This window comes from Oryctolagus cuniculus, chromosome 14 (assembly GCF_964237555.1).
Source record: "Oryctolagus cuniculus chromosome 14, mOryCun1.1, whole genome shotgun sequence".
Classification (NCBI taxonomy): Eukaryota; Metazoa; Chordata; class Mammalia; order Lagomorpha; family Leporidae; genus Oryctolagus; species Oryctolagus cuniculus.
Genome location: NC_091445.1, coordinates 80,850,934 through 80,868,912, shown reverse-complemented (window position 1 = coordinate 80,868,912; position 17,979 = coordinate 80,850,934). Strand labels below are relative to the sequence as shown.

The window sequence follows — 17,979 nt, the reverse complement described above, 5'->3', positions numbered from 1 at the left end:
AGGTGCTCATTAACATGATAGATGCCAACTGGTGTTCAGTCAGTTATAATATATGAAGTTATTTTTGCATTCCAGATGTCACTTCCTGTGGGCAATCAGTTGCAATTTCTCAAACGTAAGACTTAATTTTTCCCTGTTCTAATTTCTTGATTTTCTTCCATGGAGCAGCACCAACCAACTTTCCCCATAAAGAAATATCTCATTAACCCAATCACTTTCCCATAAATAATTAACCTAATTATAAACATTCCTTTTTGCATTATTAGGTATTTGAAAAGCTGACAGAACAAAAAGTACATTTTCTTCACTACTCCTTGAGACAAGTTGTTTAAATTCCAAATGGGTGGCTTTAGAAAAAATTGGAAGATATCCCAAGGATTATGTCTGGTGGCACTGTGTAATGAAGAAGTACCAGTAGGCAGTTCCTCATGAACATGTTTTGGAAATTCAGAGTTAAGTGTATATAATTTTTGCACCATTTCTACCCCTGTAGAACTTCGGGTCTCTTAGACACTTTTCTGAAAGCAAAAGTTAACACACACACCATCTCTGTTCCATGTGGCTGGTACAGAAATAAGATAGACTATGGGTTATGAGCCATTTCTTGATCTCCAGCTATAATCCATCACTAATGATACCCAGCTTCTTCTGTTGAAGAAGATCTGTTCTATAGGTGGGTGAAAGCTATATAGACCAAGAACTATGATAATCATCATTGTGCAATAGTTTTTTTCTCTTGTTCATAATCTTTGTTGTAAATCTACCATGAATTGTGAAAATAGGGTTGCGTCCAGAGCAAGAGATCTGGACTATTCCACTCTGTCATTAACATCACTGTATCAGTAAACTGCTCAATAAGCCACTGCTTTTTTCTAAGTAGAAGCATGATTTTGTAAAAGAACTGAATGTAATCTTAATGTTGATATTGTAATGCAGTAGAATTTTGTGTATCTAATCCCCAGATTTCTAGATCTTAAGTGATTAGAGAGGCTCAACCTGGAAATATGAAGATGAAATATGCATAGAGCTAGGAATTTGAGCTTTAGGTGTATTACTCAATGACTGTTTTGATGTGGATATTCATTTTATTTTATTTATTTATATTTTTAAATTTTTTGACAGGCAAAGTGGACAGTGAGAGAGAGAGAGAGAGAAAGGTCTTCCTTTTGCCGTTGGTTCACCCTCCAATGGCTGCCGCGGCCGGTGTGCCGCGGCCGGCGCACCACGCTAATCCGAAGCCAGGAGCCAGGTGCTTCCTCCTGGTCTCCCATGCGGGTGCAGGGCCCAAGAACTTGGGCCATCTTCCACTGCCTTCCTGGGCCACAGCAGAGAGCTGGCCTGGAAGAGGGGCAACTGGGACAGAATCCGGCACCCCGACCGGGACTAGAACCTGGTGTGCTGGCACCGCTAGGCGGGGGATTAGCCTGTTGAGCCACTGCGCCGGCCCAGTAGATATTTATTTTAGCTGTGTATCAGAGCCCTCGTTCAAAAACAGTGTGAATTGTATCTAGGGTTATGTTATGAACTACATAAGATGATGAATGTAAAGTTTTTTAGCAGTGTCTACTATAACAAGTGTCAATAAATACTTGTTTTTTATTTTTTTAACTTTTTAAATTTTAATACTTTTATTTGACAGGTAGAGTTATAGACAGTGAGAGAAAGACACAGAGAAACGTCTTCCTTCCATTGGTTCACTCCCCAAATGGCCGCCACGGTCGGTGCTGCACCGATCCAAAGCCAGGAGCCAGGTGCTTCCTCCTGGTCTTCCGTGCACGTACAGGGGCCCAAGCACTTGGGCCATCCTCCACTGTCTTCCCGGGCCACAGCAGATAGCTGGACTGGAAGAGGAGCAACCGGGACTAGAACCTGGTACCCATGTAGGATGCCGGCACCGCAGGTGGAGGATTAACCAAGTGAGCCATGGCGCTGGCTCAGAAATACTTGTTTTTTAAAGAATTATTATACTCATTAAGTGGTTTCCTAATTATATTCTTTTATAATCCGTTATAATTAAAGTTAATTAATCTTTGTTTCAACAGTAACACTCCTGTGGATGGATATTCAGTGTCATAATCACTTAGAGACCTCGCTGTGACAAGGAAGGATAACTGCAGCAAGCTTGCCTTGGTAGTAGTTCTAAACATGACAGGGAACCTTAACCAGCATTGCTTCTATACTGGATCAAAGGACAATTGCTTATAGGTGGACAGCTGGGAAGACTGTTTTCATGCTAACAAGCAGACTTCCCACAAGAATAAAGGGACCCCATTCTATCAATACACTAAAGAAATTCCTACAGAATAACTCTGGATTGTATGGACTTCCGGTATGAGAAAATATGATGTGCCATTTCTATTTATTTTTCCTATATAATGGCTTTTTATAAACTGTTCTGAGGCCATGCTAATAAGTATTCTGTACCCATCTACCCAGCCATCCATTGTGTATATAATTATATTTGTAGTATTTCTACAAGTATACTATATAGATATGCAGGGGTCTTTAGAAAGTTTGTGGAAAATGGAATTAAAAAATATGTTAATTTTGGTCCAAAAATTATTTTGAAATTCATGAATAGGTTTCTCATAATATGCATTTCCATGAACTTTTTAAATACCCCTGCATATCTATATTCATGAAAATATGTGTTTATATACATGTACATATAATGCATTCATTGATCTTAAATGTGGATTAAGAAAAATATATTGCATTACTTACTAGTTCCAATCCACTGTGACCTTCTTTGTATTTCAGTAGGATTTTAACAAGCAAACTGATGACAGATGAGAGTTCTTTTGTATCCTGGTGAGATTTTATCTTCATGTAAATCAAAGCATTTTGGGATAGTATCAGCGATAAGCTTGTGGAATTAATTATGTATTTTTTCTTCAGCATACCCCCATTTACCCCTGGGAACCAGATTCAATTATTATGTTCTCTGGTTTATATTCAGCTTAATATCTTGACCTCCAGCTCTGAAGCAACATATTTCCTGAGATATGCTGATTGTATTTTCTGAGATTTGCAGGGCCAAGGAAATTGATGATGTTCTTGTTTTGATTTGACTAATCTGAATTATATAGTCTTGACTATTAAAGCATTAAAAATTACAAAATGACCAATTACAAATTAGGGATTTTTTTTGCAGGAATGCTTCATATTTTCTAAGTACAAACACAGATGTTTAAAACATGACAGCTATGCCACTTCAATTATATTGGAAAACAGACTTTCCATTTCGTTAGATGCTGCCATTTGAAAGAAATATCAGTTATTGCTTACCAAAGATACCTTATATATTGAGTCTATGACATATTACCTGCATCTATGAGGATGAAAGAATGAATGAATCAACTGGAACATCAGGTCTGTTGTTTTCATTACCCACCCCTTGCATTGTAGCTTCTGTGGTATGAATTAAAATTTCAGTAGACTTTTATTACACATCTTTCCCATGTACAGTATTATTACTAGGTACAGGGGAAAATATCAGATAGTCTAAATGCTTCCATGGTCTAACAAACATTGCTGCTGTGTTGCAGAATCATATTTGGAGAAGCAAGTGTATCTTATGAGTTTCACTTTGTGGAGGTGTTATTGGACCTCTGAGGACCAGTAGAGGCATTTTAGGTGGCCATAATGGGTTATATGGTCAAGAAAGAATTTTGTTGTTGTTGAATACTGTATGTTTAAATTCTATGAGATTCTATGAGAAGAGCCAGCATAGAGGGAGAGATTGAAGAGAGAGAGAGGGAGAGAGAGAGAAAGAGAGAAGAGAAGTCAACATCTTTGGGTATTTGGAGGAAAATAGGACCCAGAGAACAAATTTGGGCCTGGTCTTGTATTACAGAAATGATATCTCTTTCATTGTCCTGGAAGAAGATAGATTCAAGGTGTCTATAGTCCAGTGTGTCCCCAAGGGAACTGAACACAGAAATGGGCTATTATGGTAGGATGAAGGGAGCTATGTTGGGAAATGTCCAGCACCCAGGCCTTGATAGACCTCTGGGGTGACTCTGCCAAGATTCCTTCATAGGGAACAGCATAAAGACTAAGATGATGAAAGTTCAAGATGTTTCTGAAAGTTTCTGATGACAAAGTCTATGTTATGCTCCACTTTGTGTTGTGTTACATCCAGATTTGCATATTTTGGAGCCAGATAAATTCATGGTATTACATTCAAAAGGATTGGAAATATAATTTCTTAAGGCAGGAAGGGATGAGATGGTGGGAGAATAATGTTAACTTGACTCTTCTGTTTAGGACTGGTCCTTATTTTAAGTGGTTAATAGTTAGATTTTTAAGGTATGATTTGGAAGGAGCAGAAGCCCTGACTGTTGGAATATAAAATTTATATAATTATAGAGGTTTACAAATACGTGATTGGACCCTTTCATACACCAATTCAAAGCAAGTCTAAGGAAAGTCATCTTCAAATGAAATTGTCTCATCTTCCCAGAGCCATTGTCCAATCATCACTCCTTCTCCCCAAACAATATGACTGATGGTGACTTAGAGAAATAAATGTGGGGTGCTTATGAATATGCTGTTCCCTGAAGATTTTGTTTGGGGTCACAGAGTAAGGAAAAAGAGTTGTCCTCCTCCATTTTCTAGCATGGGGAATCCCAGAACAATTCACCTCTACACTGAGGTGAGCATAAGTGGCCCATCCTGGGAGTATGCCTTGAGAAAAGAACCCATTCTGGTGGTCTTAGGACAAAACCAAAGTAATCATTTTTACTTACCTCTATGCTATGAGTTTAGTGTTGAGGTTTGCTCTAAAGTATAGTTTTCAAAATAATAATATCAATATATCATTTGACTAAGTAGAAAACCTAGTGAAAGGACTCACTCAAGACTGAGAGTTCAGACAGTCCTTACAGAATCAAGGTGAACAAACAACACGAGAACCAAACCAGCAGTGAGTCATGCTGTTCATCATATTTTTTTCATAAATTTTGCTAAGCAAAACAGTCCTGATTACTCACCTCATGGTGATGTCAAAAGTAAAAGCAGCAATGCATATTATTAGTTATAATGTCTAAAATTAGACCTATAAAAGTATATTTTTGCTACTGAGTAATTAATGCTACAGAATGGAAAGAGATATACTCTTTGGATTATTGGACTAGTTTTTTCAGCGACATTAATCTCCATTGTTACCAAATATACTGAAATCGAATGGCAGCCATCCTCCTCCATTATCCAAGTCTCCTTGAGTTAGCAGCATTGACCAAAGGCTCAGTTGGGTGCTCCTTATTAAGATTGAGGATCCAGGGATCTTCTATAAATAGGATTATCTTTAAAAAGCCATATAATCAATACAGATATCATAAAACTAAGACAAAAATATTTTGTAATCAACTAAGTTAAATAATCATTAGCATTTAAAGAATTAAATAAAGAATAAAACAGTCTGGGCATAAAGCAAGTATTTACCATTTTCACCTTAGATGACAAAAAACCAAATAATCATATTTTAGATTTTTGTCATATAACATTACTATTATTTATTTTTATGAGGCTTATTTTTCTTTATTATATTTTTATAGTAAACCAAGTAACTTTCCTTCTTGGCTGACAGATTAATTTTAGATTTGTCAGTCTGGAAAAATGATGCTACTGTAAATATTAGAAAAACCTATGAAATGTATACTGGTATTGCAATTCTTATACTAAGTCTAATGGAGAGAGTATGTCTAGAACATTTACTCTGATTAGAACATTGAAGTGAAACACATTCCTTTAGTGACAACTAATAAATATTTCTCCTTTAAAATTGTGCAACTTCTCAGGAATATTTCCAAATGCAAAAATTCCAGGTAAGATGTTTGACAAATGCACACTACTTTTATTTTCTGGGTAAATTCCAAAACTAATTTCCTGGGGACAACTGTGTTCCGTGCTTCTAATATCCTTAATACTATTTTTGACATTTAAAAAGCAAAAATATCCTGATCAGTAGTTTTTATTTCATTGGAAAAACATTTCCTTCATGCCTTTCTCTCTTTCCCAGAACAGTAATCAACCAACCATAAAGAATAGGTTTTTAATTTTTTAAATTTACATTTGAGTATTCATTTATTTAATGCTAGATGTAAGTGAATTAGATTTTTCCCTGTTAATATTTTATAAGCGATTTTTCTTTTAATTAGTAAAGAGTCATAGAATGTTTTACTCCAAGTACTCTTGCCCCTCTAAAGATGAAATTAAAGTTTGCTTTTAAATAAAGTTTGCTATGCCTGCCTTTGCTTTTTTAAGGCTTATTTTTTTTTCATGGAGATGATGCTTCCCTCTTACAAAATAAACCTCTAGAGGGATAGGCATTGTGGTGAAGCAGGTTAAGCAATTTGTTGGGATGCCCACATCTGAAATTAGAGCACTAGTTTTGAGTTCTGGCTCCTCCACTTCTGATCCAGCTTCTTCCTAATGCATCCTGAGAGACAGCAGATGATGATGGCTCAAGTGCTTGGGCTTCTGCCTCCCACATGGGAGACCTGGGTGGAGTTTTGGGCTTCTAGTTTTGGCCAGGCCCAGTCCCGGTTATTGTGGGCATTTGAGGAGTAAACCGTAAACCAGCAGCAGAGTCAATCACTCTCTCTCTCACTCTCTCCCTCTCTCTCTCTCCTTCTCCATTTGTCTTTTTCCTGCTTTGCCTTTTAAGTTTATGAGATCAAATAAACTTCTGGAGGCCCATGAGGTCATCACATGTGTCCAGAACTGTATAAATTCCAGCAATGATACAACTTAGCTCAAGTTGGGCTTGGATACAAGTTCCTTATTCCTGCTTGACAAATCCTATCCTTCTGCCACATTCTAGAATCTGTGATGATAGTCTGATTCAAGAATTACTCCCCTCCTTCTTGAAATACTTTGTCCCTGGAAGTCCCTTTTCCCCATTTACCAGAATTTTCTTTATAGCCTAACATAAAGGGATGAGTTAAGAAATTTGATATTCCTGCATCATTCATGTCCACATAAAAACAAAGAGAAGTCTGCTGTCATCGCCTATATTGAGTATGAATCTGCAGCAGGAAACATAACTCCAGGGATTCTGACTTGGGCTGTTCTGACATGCAGTGAGTCAGCAAGACTGACTGTACTCTTCTGGAAAGTGTTCTTTTAGGAGCTGCAATAATCACAGTGCCTCTCCCCAGGATGTCATAAATTCGTTGGACTAGTGGTACAAAGATGCTCTGAGAACATCCCACACCAAAAACCCCTTTAGCCCCTGATGGATGATGTTTTCTGGTTTTTTCTTTAGTAAAGTGATGAAGATAGTTGGTAGAAGAGGAGCCAAGGGTAGACTTAGAATGAGGACATGTTCTTTTTCCTGGCAAGACTGTAGGGCACTGGAAATCGGCCAGCTATTTGCAATGAATGTCTCTTCTAGTTGGTCATGGTCTTCATTTTCATTGGCTAGTGCTCAAACATGTTGATTTTGAAAATATCTTCAAAATGGCCCTATGGTCGCAGCCATTCCTGTTCTTAGTAATCCGCGGAGTGCAACAAAGCTCTGATTGTTTTTTGTTTTGGCTCTCTGGGTCATCATCTTGACCTTTTCTTCTTTGATACTTCTCTATTTGTCCTCCATCCATATCTCTGAATGTGGTGACTATTGATAAAATAGCTATTTCATTCCTGGGGTCTGGAGGTTCCTCCCAAAGGAGGTGGCCATGTAAAAATGCAATATTACAACTTTATTTAAAGCACTACTTGGAAAAGTGTAAATAGCTTCATGCTTCCTTGTTTTTCGACCCTCCCCAACTCCCCTCCCCAGCTGTCTCAGACCTTCACTCTCATATTTTCATTGCCAGCCCTGGGTATTGGTGGGCTTTTTGAAGCATTTCTTCCACAGTTCAACAGCCCTGGTTTATGTACAGACACCCAGTGATCTACTTTGCTGCTAAATTAAAAGCCATCTGGTCTGGAGAGCCTGGTCCAATGATTTACAGTGCCTTATGATTCTAAAAATTAATTATTTTTTTAATTCTCTGATACCTTATATAGATCAGATTTCTAAGATGGATGGAAAACATATCAGAATTTCAGTGCCTTCAAATTCAATTTCACTCTCCCAATTTTCTAGGCCTGACTTGTGTATATTTTACAAAATTATTTACTTTCATGGTTTGGCAGAAGCCAGACAGAAAGCAGCTTTCAGTGTCAGAGGCATGAGAAAAGAATACTAATAAGTGTTAGTCATCCAAGCAAATTAAAAATGTAATAATAAAGGAAAATTAAAATGTGGTGTGTTTGGGTGTTTGCTGTCTTACCATAAATTCATACTCTCCTCTGTTCTCTAAAAAAGAGTAGGTGTGGTAAGAAGCATTGGTGAAATTCCACTAGCATTTATATAGACAATTACTCCACAAAATGTTTCAGGATTTGGTTCTTAGTTTCCAAGGTTCAATTCATGTGTGTGAAACGTTTAAATCTGAGCACTCTGTACAGGTAGTATAATGGAATCTTAAGTCTGAAAGCTTCGTTAGTACCTAGTCCAAATCCGCCTGTTTTTAGGTGAGGAAAAGCTGATGATTGGCCCAAAATCTCATACCTTCTGACTGGGAAGGAATGAAAATTTGCCAGTCTGCCTTCCCAGTGGATATTGATCAAAATGCTTCAGAAATGATATTTTAGACTAGAGCTCTTGGTAGGTAAATAAGAGAATACAAGATGCTGTGCTCTGCTATTCAAGAATTGGCATCAAGAGTGTTTACAGTCTAAGAATGAAGTTTTCTTTTTACTTAAAATCAAATAAGTTCATTTGAAAATGGATAAAGAAGCAGACATTTTGCCTTGCAATTAGAATGCTGTGTCCAGCTTCCAGCTCTGACTCAAGATTCTGGTTTCCTGCTAATGCAGACCCTAGGAGGCAGAGGTGGTAGCACTAGTAACTGGGTTTCTGCCTCCAATCCAGGAGACCTGGACTGAATCCCCAGCTGTTAGCCTTTCTGAGCATGGGGGGAGTGAACCAGAAGATGGTAACAGTTCTCTCGCTGACTCTCTTTCTCGCTCTTGCTCTCTCTTGCTCTTTCTCTCTCAGATAGATAGATAAATAAATAAATAGATGAAGACAGAGATGCAGCAAGATGTTGAATCACATTGCCTGGGCTTCGTGTTTTGGATCTGCATTCCCTCCATTTTTCTTGGAAGGTTGTCAACCTCTTTGTTCGCTTTTGATACAAACCAGATTTCATCACATGGAGATTGTTTAGACTCCATCCAGTGATGATCTCCTGACTTCTACCCTCCTGCTAGACCACACAAATGGCAATGACAATTTTTGTCACATTATTTAGTCTCAAACCTCTAATTTAAAATTCCATTGAGATTCAACAGCACCTTTGCCAATGGTCTCATTCCCTAGGAACATGATTTCTTTGGCAGTGTATACATGCTTGGGATTTGTGCCAACCTCCAATTTTCAGAAAGCTGTTAATTCTAGTCACATTTTGCAAGATATAATTCCAAGTTATCTCAAATATTGGTGTATTTTAAACAATTGTACTTAGCATGCCCCGTGTTATTGAGGCATCAGCTGTGACATAGCAAAAGCTCATGCGATAGAGTTTATATTTGAACATGTTTCCTAAGAGCTGATTCATGCCCCTAATGTCCCAGGGCTGAGCTGGAGATAAATGATAAAACCTTTTAGTGCATAAACTCCTACTTTCAGTAGAATCTACTTTAAATAACTTAAATAATAGTTGCAATTTAGTTCTTACCTGGTAGAATTGAAAACCCTGCGAAGAGTCATAATTCCTGAAAGCAGGCATAGGATTCTCAGATATTTTTAGCTGCTATTTCTGAAGTGATATCAAACATAGGTACTATTTGATATTGTGAAAGAAGTATGAATGTGGGCAGTAAAAGCCACTGCAAAAATTCTAGGCCCACCTAAATCCTCTTCATAAAAATTTGATAAAGATAGATGACATTACCAAGTAGTTTCAGGCTAAAAGCTTGTAGGGCTAACATAAGGTCTAACAACTCTATTCCTGGGTGTGTATCCAGAAGGAATGAAATTGACATATGAAAGAGGTAACCGCCCTCCCAAGCTTATTGCAGCTCTATGCATAAGGGCAAGATATGAAAACAACCAAGTTATTCATCAACAAATAAACAAATACAGAAAATATAGGGGTAGGCATGGTGGCACAATGGAGCAAGCCACTGAGTGAGATGCCAGTGTCTCATTTCAGAGGATCTGGTTTAAGTTTCAACTATTCCATGCTTCCAATCCAGCTTCCTGCTAATAGGCATTAGATGGTGACCCAAGTCCTTGGGTTCTTGCCACCTGTGTAGGATACACAGATGGCATTCCTCATTCCTAGTTTTGGCTTGGCCTACCCCTGACTGTTGTAGACATGTGGGGGAATGAACCAATGTGTGGAAGATATATCTCTATCTCACTCTGACTTTCACATGAATAAATAAATCATTAAAAAAAAAGAAAATGTGATAAAATCTGACCCAGCCATTAAATAAAGAATATAACACTGTCATTTGTGGGAACATGGGTGGAACTAGAGGATACTTTTGTAAAGTAGAATAATTCATGCCCAGAAAGAGAAATATCCTATGTTCTCACTCATAGGAGGGATCTAAAAATGTTGATCTCAGAGAAAAATAGAATGATTACTGGAGTTTAGGAAGGGTAGTTTGAGGAGCAGGGATAGAATGAGGTTGCATAATGGATATCAAAATAGAGTTGATAGGAAGCCTAAGTTCTAGTGCTATACAGATTGATCAGTTGACTATACTTATAGCAATGTATTACATATTTTATAAAGAACTAGAAGAAGGGAGTTTGAAGACTCCTAGCAAAATAGAATGTTAAAAATATAAGGAGACCGAAATAGTAATTTAATCAACACCCATTGTATGCATGTATAGAATTATCACACTGTACCCCATAAAATGTGCAATTAGTTAGTATGTATCAACTGAGAACAATAGCAGCAGACCTTTCTTTCCCTCCCTCCCCTCCCTCCCCTCCTCCCCTCCCCTCTCCCCCCCACTCCCCTCCTCTCACCTTTCCCTTCCCTTTCCTACTATTTTCTTTCCTTTCTAAACTAATACTTTAAAGAGTAAGAAAAATAGCTGTATTTTATAGCTGTGAATGTCAAACTTTACTAAAAAGCAAGACAGGACTCTCTCCAATCCCTTCCTCCTCCATCTTTGCCCACCTATGAGGAATCATATGTGTTAGTGGCATGTTGATCCCTTCAGTGTTTCATTTTGAAACACAAAGAAAAACTCATAAATACTAATATATATCTAATGTTTGTATACATATAGATATATGTATATACACCCACTTAATTACACACCACACACATACACACACATACATTTAATTTCCTTCCATTTTTACCAATTCACTTCCTTTCTCAGTCCTCCCTAGTTTTATTTTTTCCCCATTAATTATATATCAGAGGTTTTTCTATATCTGGACATGAAATATGCCTTTTTTCTTACAGTTACATAATACTCTACTATGTGGCTGTATCATGGTTTATTTAAAGAATTTCTTATCAGGGAAGCCTTAGCTTGTTTCTGGATTTTCTGTTGTGACAAGTATTGCAATGAATAACTCATGTCATTTCATTGTGTGGTGGGCGTCTGTGGGATAGAGACATAGAATGGAGTTTGCTACTTGAGTGATTGCTTCTGCTGACTTTTGAATTTCGCCAGACTCCCCTCTGTAGTGGTTGTATCACTTTTGTAATCTTATAACAAAGTGTGCAGGTGCATAGCATCACACATCCTGCAAAAGTTGACTAACTTTTGGGTTTTTGTGTGTTTAATTAGTGAGAAATGATATGCTGGTTTCCAATTTCAAGTTCACAGAAATAACCATTTTTTTTTTCTTTTCAGTTAATTTTCTTTTCAAATTCTTTATTGGGTATTTAGTCTTAATTTCTATCACATCTTTCCAAAGCAGGGAAATTAGTCCTTTGTTTATAATGTGAGTTGCAAATATTTTTATTCCTTCCTAGACATTTATCCTTTGCTCTCTCTTATGGTGAACATTTACTGTACAGATTTCCTAAAAATTTAATGTAGTTTTGTCTATCATTATAGTCCTTTATGGTTTCTAGACTTTAAAAGTCATGATTGTAAAAGTCAAAGGAATGTAAAATTACATAATTATAAACCCTTCTCTTCTCCAAGATTGTTTTGTTCTCATATGTAAACTTTCATTGACAGTTGGATCATTGACGTGTTGAGAGTTTGTATCTATGTTTGAAGTTTTCTGAGATCTGCCCACTTGTCTCACTTCTATCCAATAAGAAGCTGAGGAAGTTGGCAGAAGTTTCTGCTGAGGGCCTCCCTAACGTGGTGTTTCTCACGAGTGACGTCAGGAAGATGGCAGGTGGTTATTCCAGAGCAACAGTAGTTTGCTAGCTCTCCGTGGATGAACATACCTTCGTAGGAGCTTTGGGATTCAGTTGGGCAGTTGTGATAGAGGAAAACTGTCTTAAGAGGCAGGTCTGTGTCCAGGTGGTAGGCTCCCCACTTGGATATAAATCTGGGAATTGGTCCTGCCTCTGTGGACTTAGATATAGCCATGTTCAGCTGCTTCCGTACCGGCATCATCCACCAAGGGATCCAGGCAGAGCCATGCTCACCTATGCCTTGGGTAATAGACTTGCTGACCTTGATCCTGTCTGTGAATCCTGAAGCAGCCTATTGATCGGCTCCACTTCCCCTCAGTGGTGGTTCAGGGATAGTAATGCTGGTTAGGAAACTAATGGAGGCACAGCCCTCTGTATTCCTGGTAGCAATCCTTCAGACCACGATCCCAGCTGTGGTCCTGAAATAGCCATGGTCTTGAGTTCAGCCCCTCTTAAACCTTGTCTAAGGTCATTCCTCCCTTCATGGGACCTGTCTGATAACCCAGTTGGAGCCCTCACAGGAGTGTGCTAGGAGCAGCACCCATCCTTGCACTTGGCTGTAGGCCTGCAATCTGTGGACCCAATTGTGGATCCTGAAGTGGATCCTCTTCCCAGCTCTAGCCCTACTGACCAAGATCCTAGAGATTGTCCGGCCTGCCTGGAGTGCAGGAAGATCTATGTTTGTCTGAATCTCTGAATAACAATGTGTGAACTATGGACTCCACTGCAGAACCAGTAGCAATCCCATGGCACAGCTCCAATCCAGTTCAACTGTGATCCGGAGGTCATCCCATCAGCTGGAGACTCAACAGTAGCTGATCTTCACCTAGTAAAAACAGTCTGCAGGGCTAAAAGAAGCGTTTGTTCCTTCAGATGCACAGGCACCAATGTAAGACAAATATGATGCCATCAAATGAAACTGATAAAGCTCTTGTAACCAAACCCAAAGAAGGGATTAGCTGTGACTTGCTTGATAAATAATTGAAAGTAATCATTTTTAACAAGTTTAATGAGATGTAGGAAAAGAGATAGACCACTGAACAGTGTCAGCAAAAAAGTGCATGAATAAAATAAGAAAATCAGTAAAGAAATAGAAATCATTAGAAAAGAATAAAAGGGCCAGAATTGTGACATAGCAGGTAAGGCCACTGTACTGCATGAGATGCCAACGTCAAATATGGATGCTCAACTTCTGGTCCAGCTCTCTGCTAATGTGCTGGGAAAAAAAATGGCCTAAGTGCTTAGGCCCCAGCCACTCACATGGGAAACCCAGATGAAGTTCTTGGCACCTGGCTTTGGTCTGGCCCAGCCTAGCCATTGCAGCCATCTCAGGAGTGAACCAATGAATGGGAGATCTCTCTCTCTAACTCTAACTCTGACTCTAACTCTGACTCTGACTCTGACTCTAACTCTAACTCTAACTCTAACTCTAACTCTAACTCTAACTCTAACTCTAATTATAACTCTGCCTTTGAAACAAATAAATATTTTTTTAAAAAACACCAAATTCTGGAGCTGAAGAATGTGACAGAATTGAAGCATTCATTAAAGGGCTTCAATAACAAACTTAATTATGCAGCAGAAGGTATCTGCAAATGTGAAGAGAGGTCATTCTAAATTACCCAACCAAAGGAAAGGAAGAAAAATCATTGAAAAAGTTAAAATATAAAGAACCTATAGGACATCATTAAGCAAACGAATGCATGTATTATGAAAGTCCCAAAGGAGATGGAGGAATGAAGAAGAAAGATTATTTAAAGAAATAATGGCTGAAAAGTTTCCAAATCCTAGCAGGAATGTGAATATCTAGATTAATGAAGCCTAAAAGCCTCAAGAAGGAGGGCCAGCATTGTGGGGCAGTGATTGGGCTATGTGGCCACCTGGCTTCCAGCAATGGTGGTGGGGGCTAGAGTGTAGGATGGTGTCAGGGTGTAGATCGCGCCATAGATAAAGCTGCGCCATTTTACTAACAGATGGTAAACAAAGGTTGTATGTTTTCTGATTGCTCTGCTGACTGGCCATCTCTTTATTTCTCTCCTTCTCCTTGTGTTTTCCTATTCACTGAGATATTAACAATATAGGAATAAGATGAATTAATAATTGTAGAGTGGCCCTTAAGTGTTCATGTGAAAGGAAGACTTGCATCTCTCTCACTCCAAATCGAAATCTGGGAATGATTAAGCTTAGTAAGGAAAGCAGGTTGAAATAAGGAGGACTGAAATCCAGGCCTCTTATGTCAAACAGCCAAGCTGTGAATGCAAAGGAAAAGTCCTTGCAGGAAATTAAAAGTGCTACTCCAGTGAACACATGCGTGATACGAAAGGGAAACAGCTGTGGTGCTGATAGTATTCTGGATAGAATTTCAGACCAGCACAATATTCTGTTAAGCCAAAGCAGGATCTAGAGCAAGGCTCGAACTCTAATTATGTGAAGGCTGAGAAAGATGAGACTGCTGAAGAAAGAAAGTTTGAAGCTAGCAAAAGTGCAAGACAGCAGCTGCTAATGCAGAAGCCACAGCAAGTAATCAGAGTACTGGCTAACATAATGGATGAAGGGAGCTATGCTAAGCAACAGACTTTTTGATATAGCTGGAATAGCCTCCTGGGGAAGAAGATGCCATCTAGGACCTTTATAACTAGAGAGCAGGAATCAATACCTCACTTCAAAGCTTCAAAGGACAGTTTGACCAACTTGCTAGGAAATAGTGCAGCTGGTGACTTTAGAGTCAAATCCAGTGTTCATTCACCACAGTGAAAATCCCAGGACCCTTAAGAGTTATACTAAATTTACTCTTCCTGTGCTCTATAATTAGAGCAACAGAGCTGGCATGATAGTCTTTTGTTAAAAGACTTATTTATTTATTTTTAAAGTCAGAGTTACAGAGATAGAGGAAGAGACAAGAGACGGAGAGCTTCCATCTGCTGGTTCACCCCCTAGGTGGCCACAACGACCAGTGCTGGAATGGGCTAAAGCCAGGAGCTTCATCCAGATCTTCCACGTGAGTGGCAGGGGCCTATGCACTTGGACCATCTTCTGCTACTTTTCCCAGGCCATTAGCAGGAAGTTGGATCTGAAGTGGAGCACCAGGGATGTGAACCAACACTCATACAGGATGCTAATGTGCACGCACTGGCTTTACCCGCTACACCACAAGGCTGGCTTCAGTCTATCTGTTTATAACATGGTTTGTTGAAAATTTTAAGGCTACTGTTGAGCCCTACTGCTAAGAAAAATAGGACTACATCAAGCTGTAAATCTTCTGCACAGCAAAGGAAATAATCAACAAAATGAGAAGGCAACCCACAGAAAGGGAGAAAGTATTGCAAACCATGCATCTGAAAAGGAGATAGTCTCCAAGATAGATTTGTATAAGAAACTTACTATTCAATAGTAAAAATCCTCATTAATTAAAAAATGGGCTATGGACTTCAGCAGACATGGAGAGATGGTAATAAAAAGGTACAACATTTCAGTTGTTCTGGGTGAACTAATAAGCAACATGCTGACTATAATTAATAACACTTTATTTTATACTTGAAATATTCTAAGAACGTAGATTTGAGATGTTCCCACTGCATGTGGGTGTGTACTTACATACACACACAATGGAGGGGATGGATGTGTTAATTATATTGCTGTGGTAATCATTTCAAAATGTATATGCATATTCAATAATCATGCTGTATATATTGAATATATGCTGTTTTTGTCAATTATACCTCAGTAAAGCTGGGAAAAACTTTAATATTCTGAAGTGAAGTATACTGATGGTATCTGAGCAAATTTGGTAGAGTACATGATACATTTCCTTTTAATAATTTTGTGGTTATCCTAATATATAGCAGAAAATATAAATAACATACCTAAGCCATCATTTCAAGCAAATTATTGCTTAGAATAAAATTTAAGTAAGTATGTTTTAAAGTGTTTAATTTTTTATGTATAGTTGAAGAAGTTAAAGAATTATTAATTGTGACAATAAATATACTTTCAAAAAAAAAAAAAGAATGAGCTGTTTTTAATGCCACTGATTCTGATTTGAGGCATTCCCTTTACTGTGAATTACTTTGCAGGATATGTTGGTTCTCTGATGAAATTTTCTGGGATTTTGCTCTGTCTCTTCATATGGCAATAGAGCAGGGTTTTCATTGTTTAAACTTTAAATTATGTGCTGATACACTGTATTTTTGGTCCCCTTAGTCTGGATTTTTTTTCATCATTTTCCTAGATATTTTTGCAAATTTGTTCATAAAAACTTCTGAATTAACAGTACTTGTTCCAGTGACAAAAAAATACTATCAGTGTATTTGGGGGGTCACAGTAAAAGAATGAATGAATTTGGGAAAATCAACATCTTTCTGATATTTTCCTTTTACCTATGAACATAACGAATCTGTTTCTGTCTACTTTCATGAGTGTTTTTAAAGTTTGTTCTCATATAGATTCTGTTTACATCATGTTCTGCTTAACCTGACTAACTTATCTTTCCTTTTGCTATTATTGGTGGAATCTATTATTATGTTTTCTGATCATTTAGTTTTATTTTTTATTATAGAGACTATTTTTGTCTATTAATTTCATATTTTACTGAGTCATTGTTGTATTTCATTTGAGTCCCTCGATTTTTCAGATATTATTTTATCATCTGAAAGCAGAAATGATTTTATCTATTCCATTTCATATCTTGACATTACTGTTTCTTGTTTAACTATACTGACTGATACTTCCAATACAAAAAATACTATCAATGTTTCATTGATGTGTTTTTATTCTGCTGTCTTTAATGACATGAGTACTAAAGATATACATTTTCCTCTGTGACTCACCTGTATTTTGTGAGATATGATATATGTTATTTTCATTATATTATTTTCTAGAAAGCCTGGTATTCCAGTTTGTTTTCCTGATTTGATCAAAAAACTAACAGGACATTTCAGAATTTCTACACTAACAGATTTGTTGTTGTTCTCTGATTTTATTGCTTCTAGTTTTTGGATTGTGAACAGAAATTGTTGACTTTGTTATATCTACTGTTTTAGAATTTGTTAGTCTTTCTTTGGGGCCTAATATGGTACCAGTTTTTTTTCAATTCAAAGCACTTGAAAACCAGGTAGATATATTCTCTGTCACTGGTTTACATAATCTAATGTGCATGATAGCAGCCTTGTTTATATTTGGGTTGTTTATTATCTTATTTACTTTTTTATAATTGAAACAAAGGAGTCAAAATCTTCTATTAGTGTGTTTCTGACTATTCTCTTAATTTTCTATCATTTTATGAGAATTTCTGCTGTGTTATTTTGCATACAGATATCCATTAGTGTTAGTTCTTCATTGTGTAGCATTACAACTTGTCCCTTTTGTCATTCCATTGATTTGTTTTTCTCCTGTATTTTACATTGTCTGGTGGTAAGATTTAATCCCTGGTTTGTTTTTACATCTGTGTAGTGTATCTTTGCTTATTTTGAGTTTTCCTGACATACTTTAGTATATCTCCTTTTTTTGAGAATTAAAAATGATATTTTGTTGATAAAAATATATCTTTACTAATATGTTAAAAATATCTGAA

General features: G+C 37.4%; 1 protein-coding gene across 12 annotated transcripts in view; it reads left to right on the top strand.

Annotated features, from left to right (window-relative positions):
- The window catches only part of PDE4D (phosphodiesterase 4D), a 1,654,385-nt gene that overhangs the window by 473,364 nt on the left and 1,163,042 nt on the right, over positions 1-17,979 (top strand). Inside the window, exons 1-2 of one of the 12 annotated variants that reach the window (XM_051853770.2) lie at positions 2,043-2,329; positions 3,155-3,372. The exons of 10 other annotated variants lie outside the window; for them this stretch is intronic. In XM_051853770.2, coding sequence (XP_051709730.1) covers positions 3,352-3,372 — 21 coding nt within the window. In that variant the 5' untranslated portion in view covers positions 2,043-2,329; positions 3,155-3,351. Of the gene's footprint in view, positions 1-2,042; positions 2,330-3,081; positions 3,373-17,979 lie in introns of those variants that run through there. One more of the 12 variants, XM_070056733.1, reaches the window with a different exon arrangement.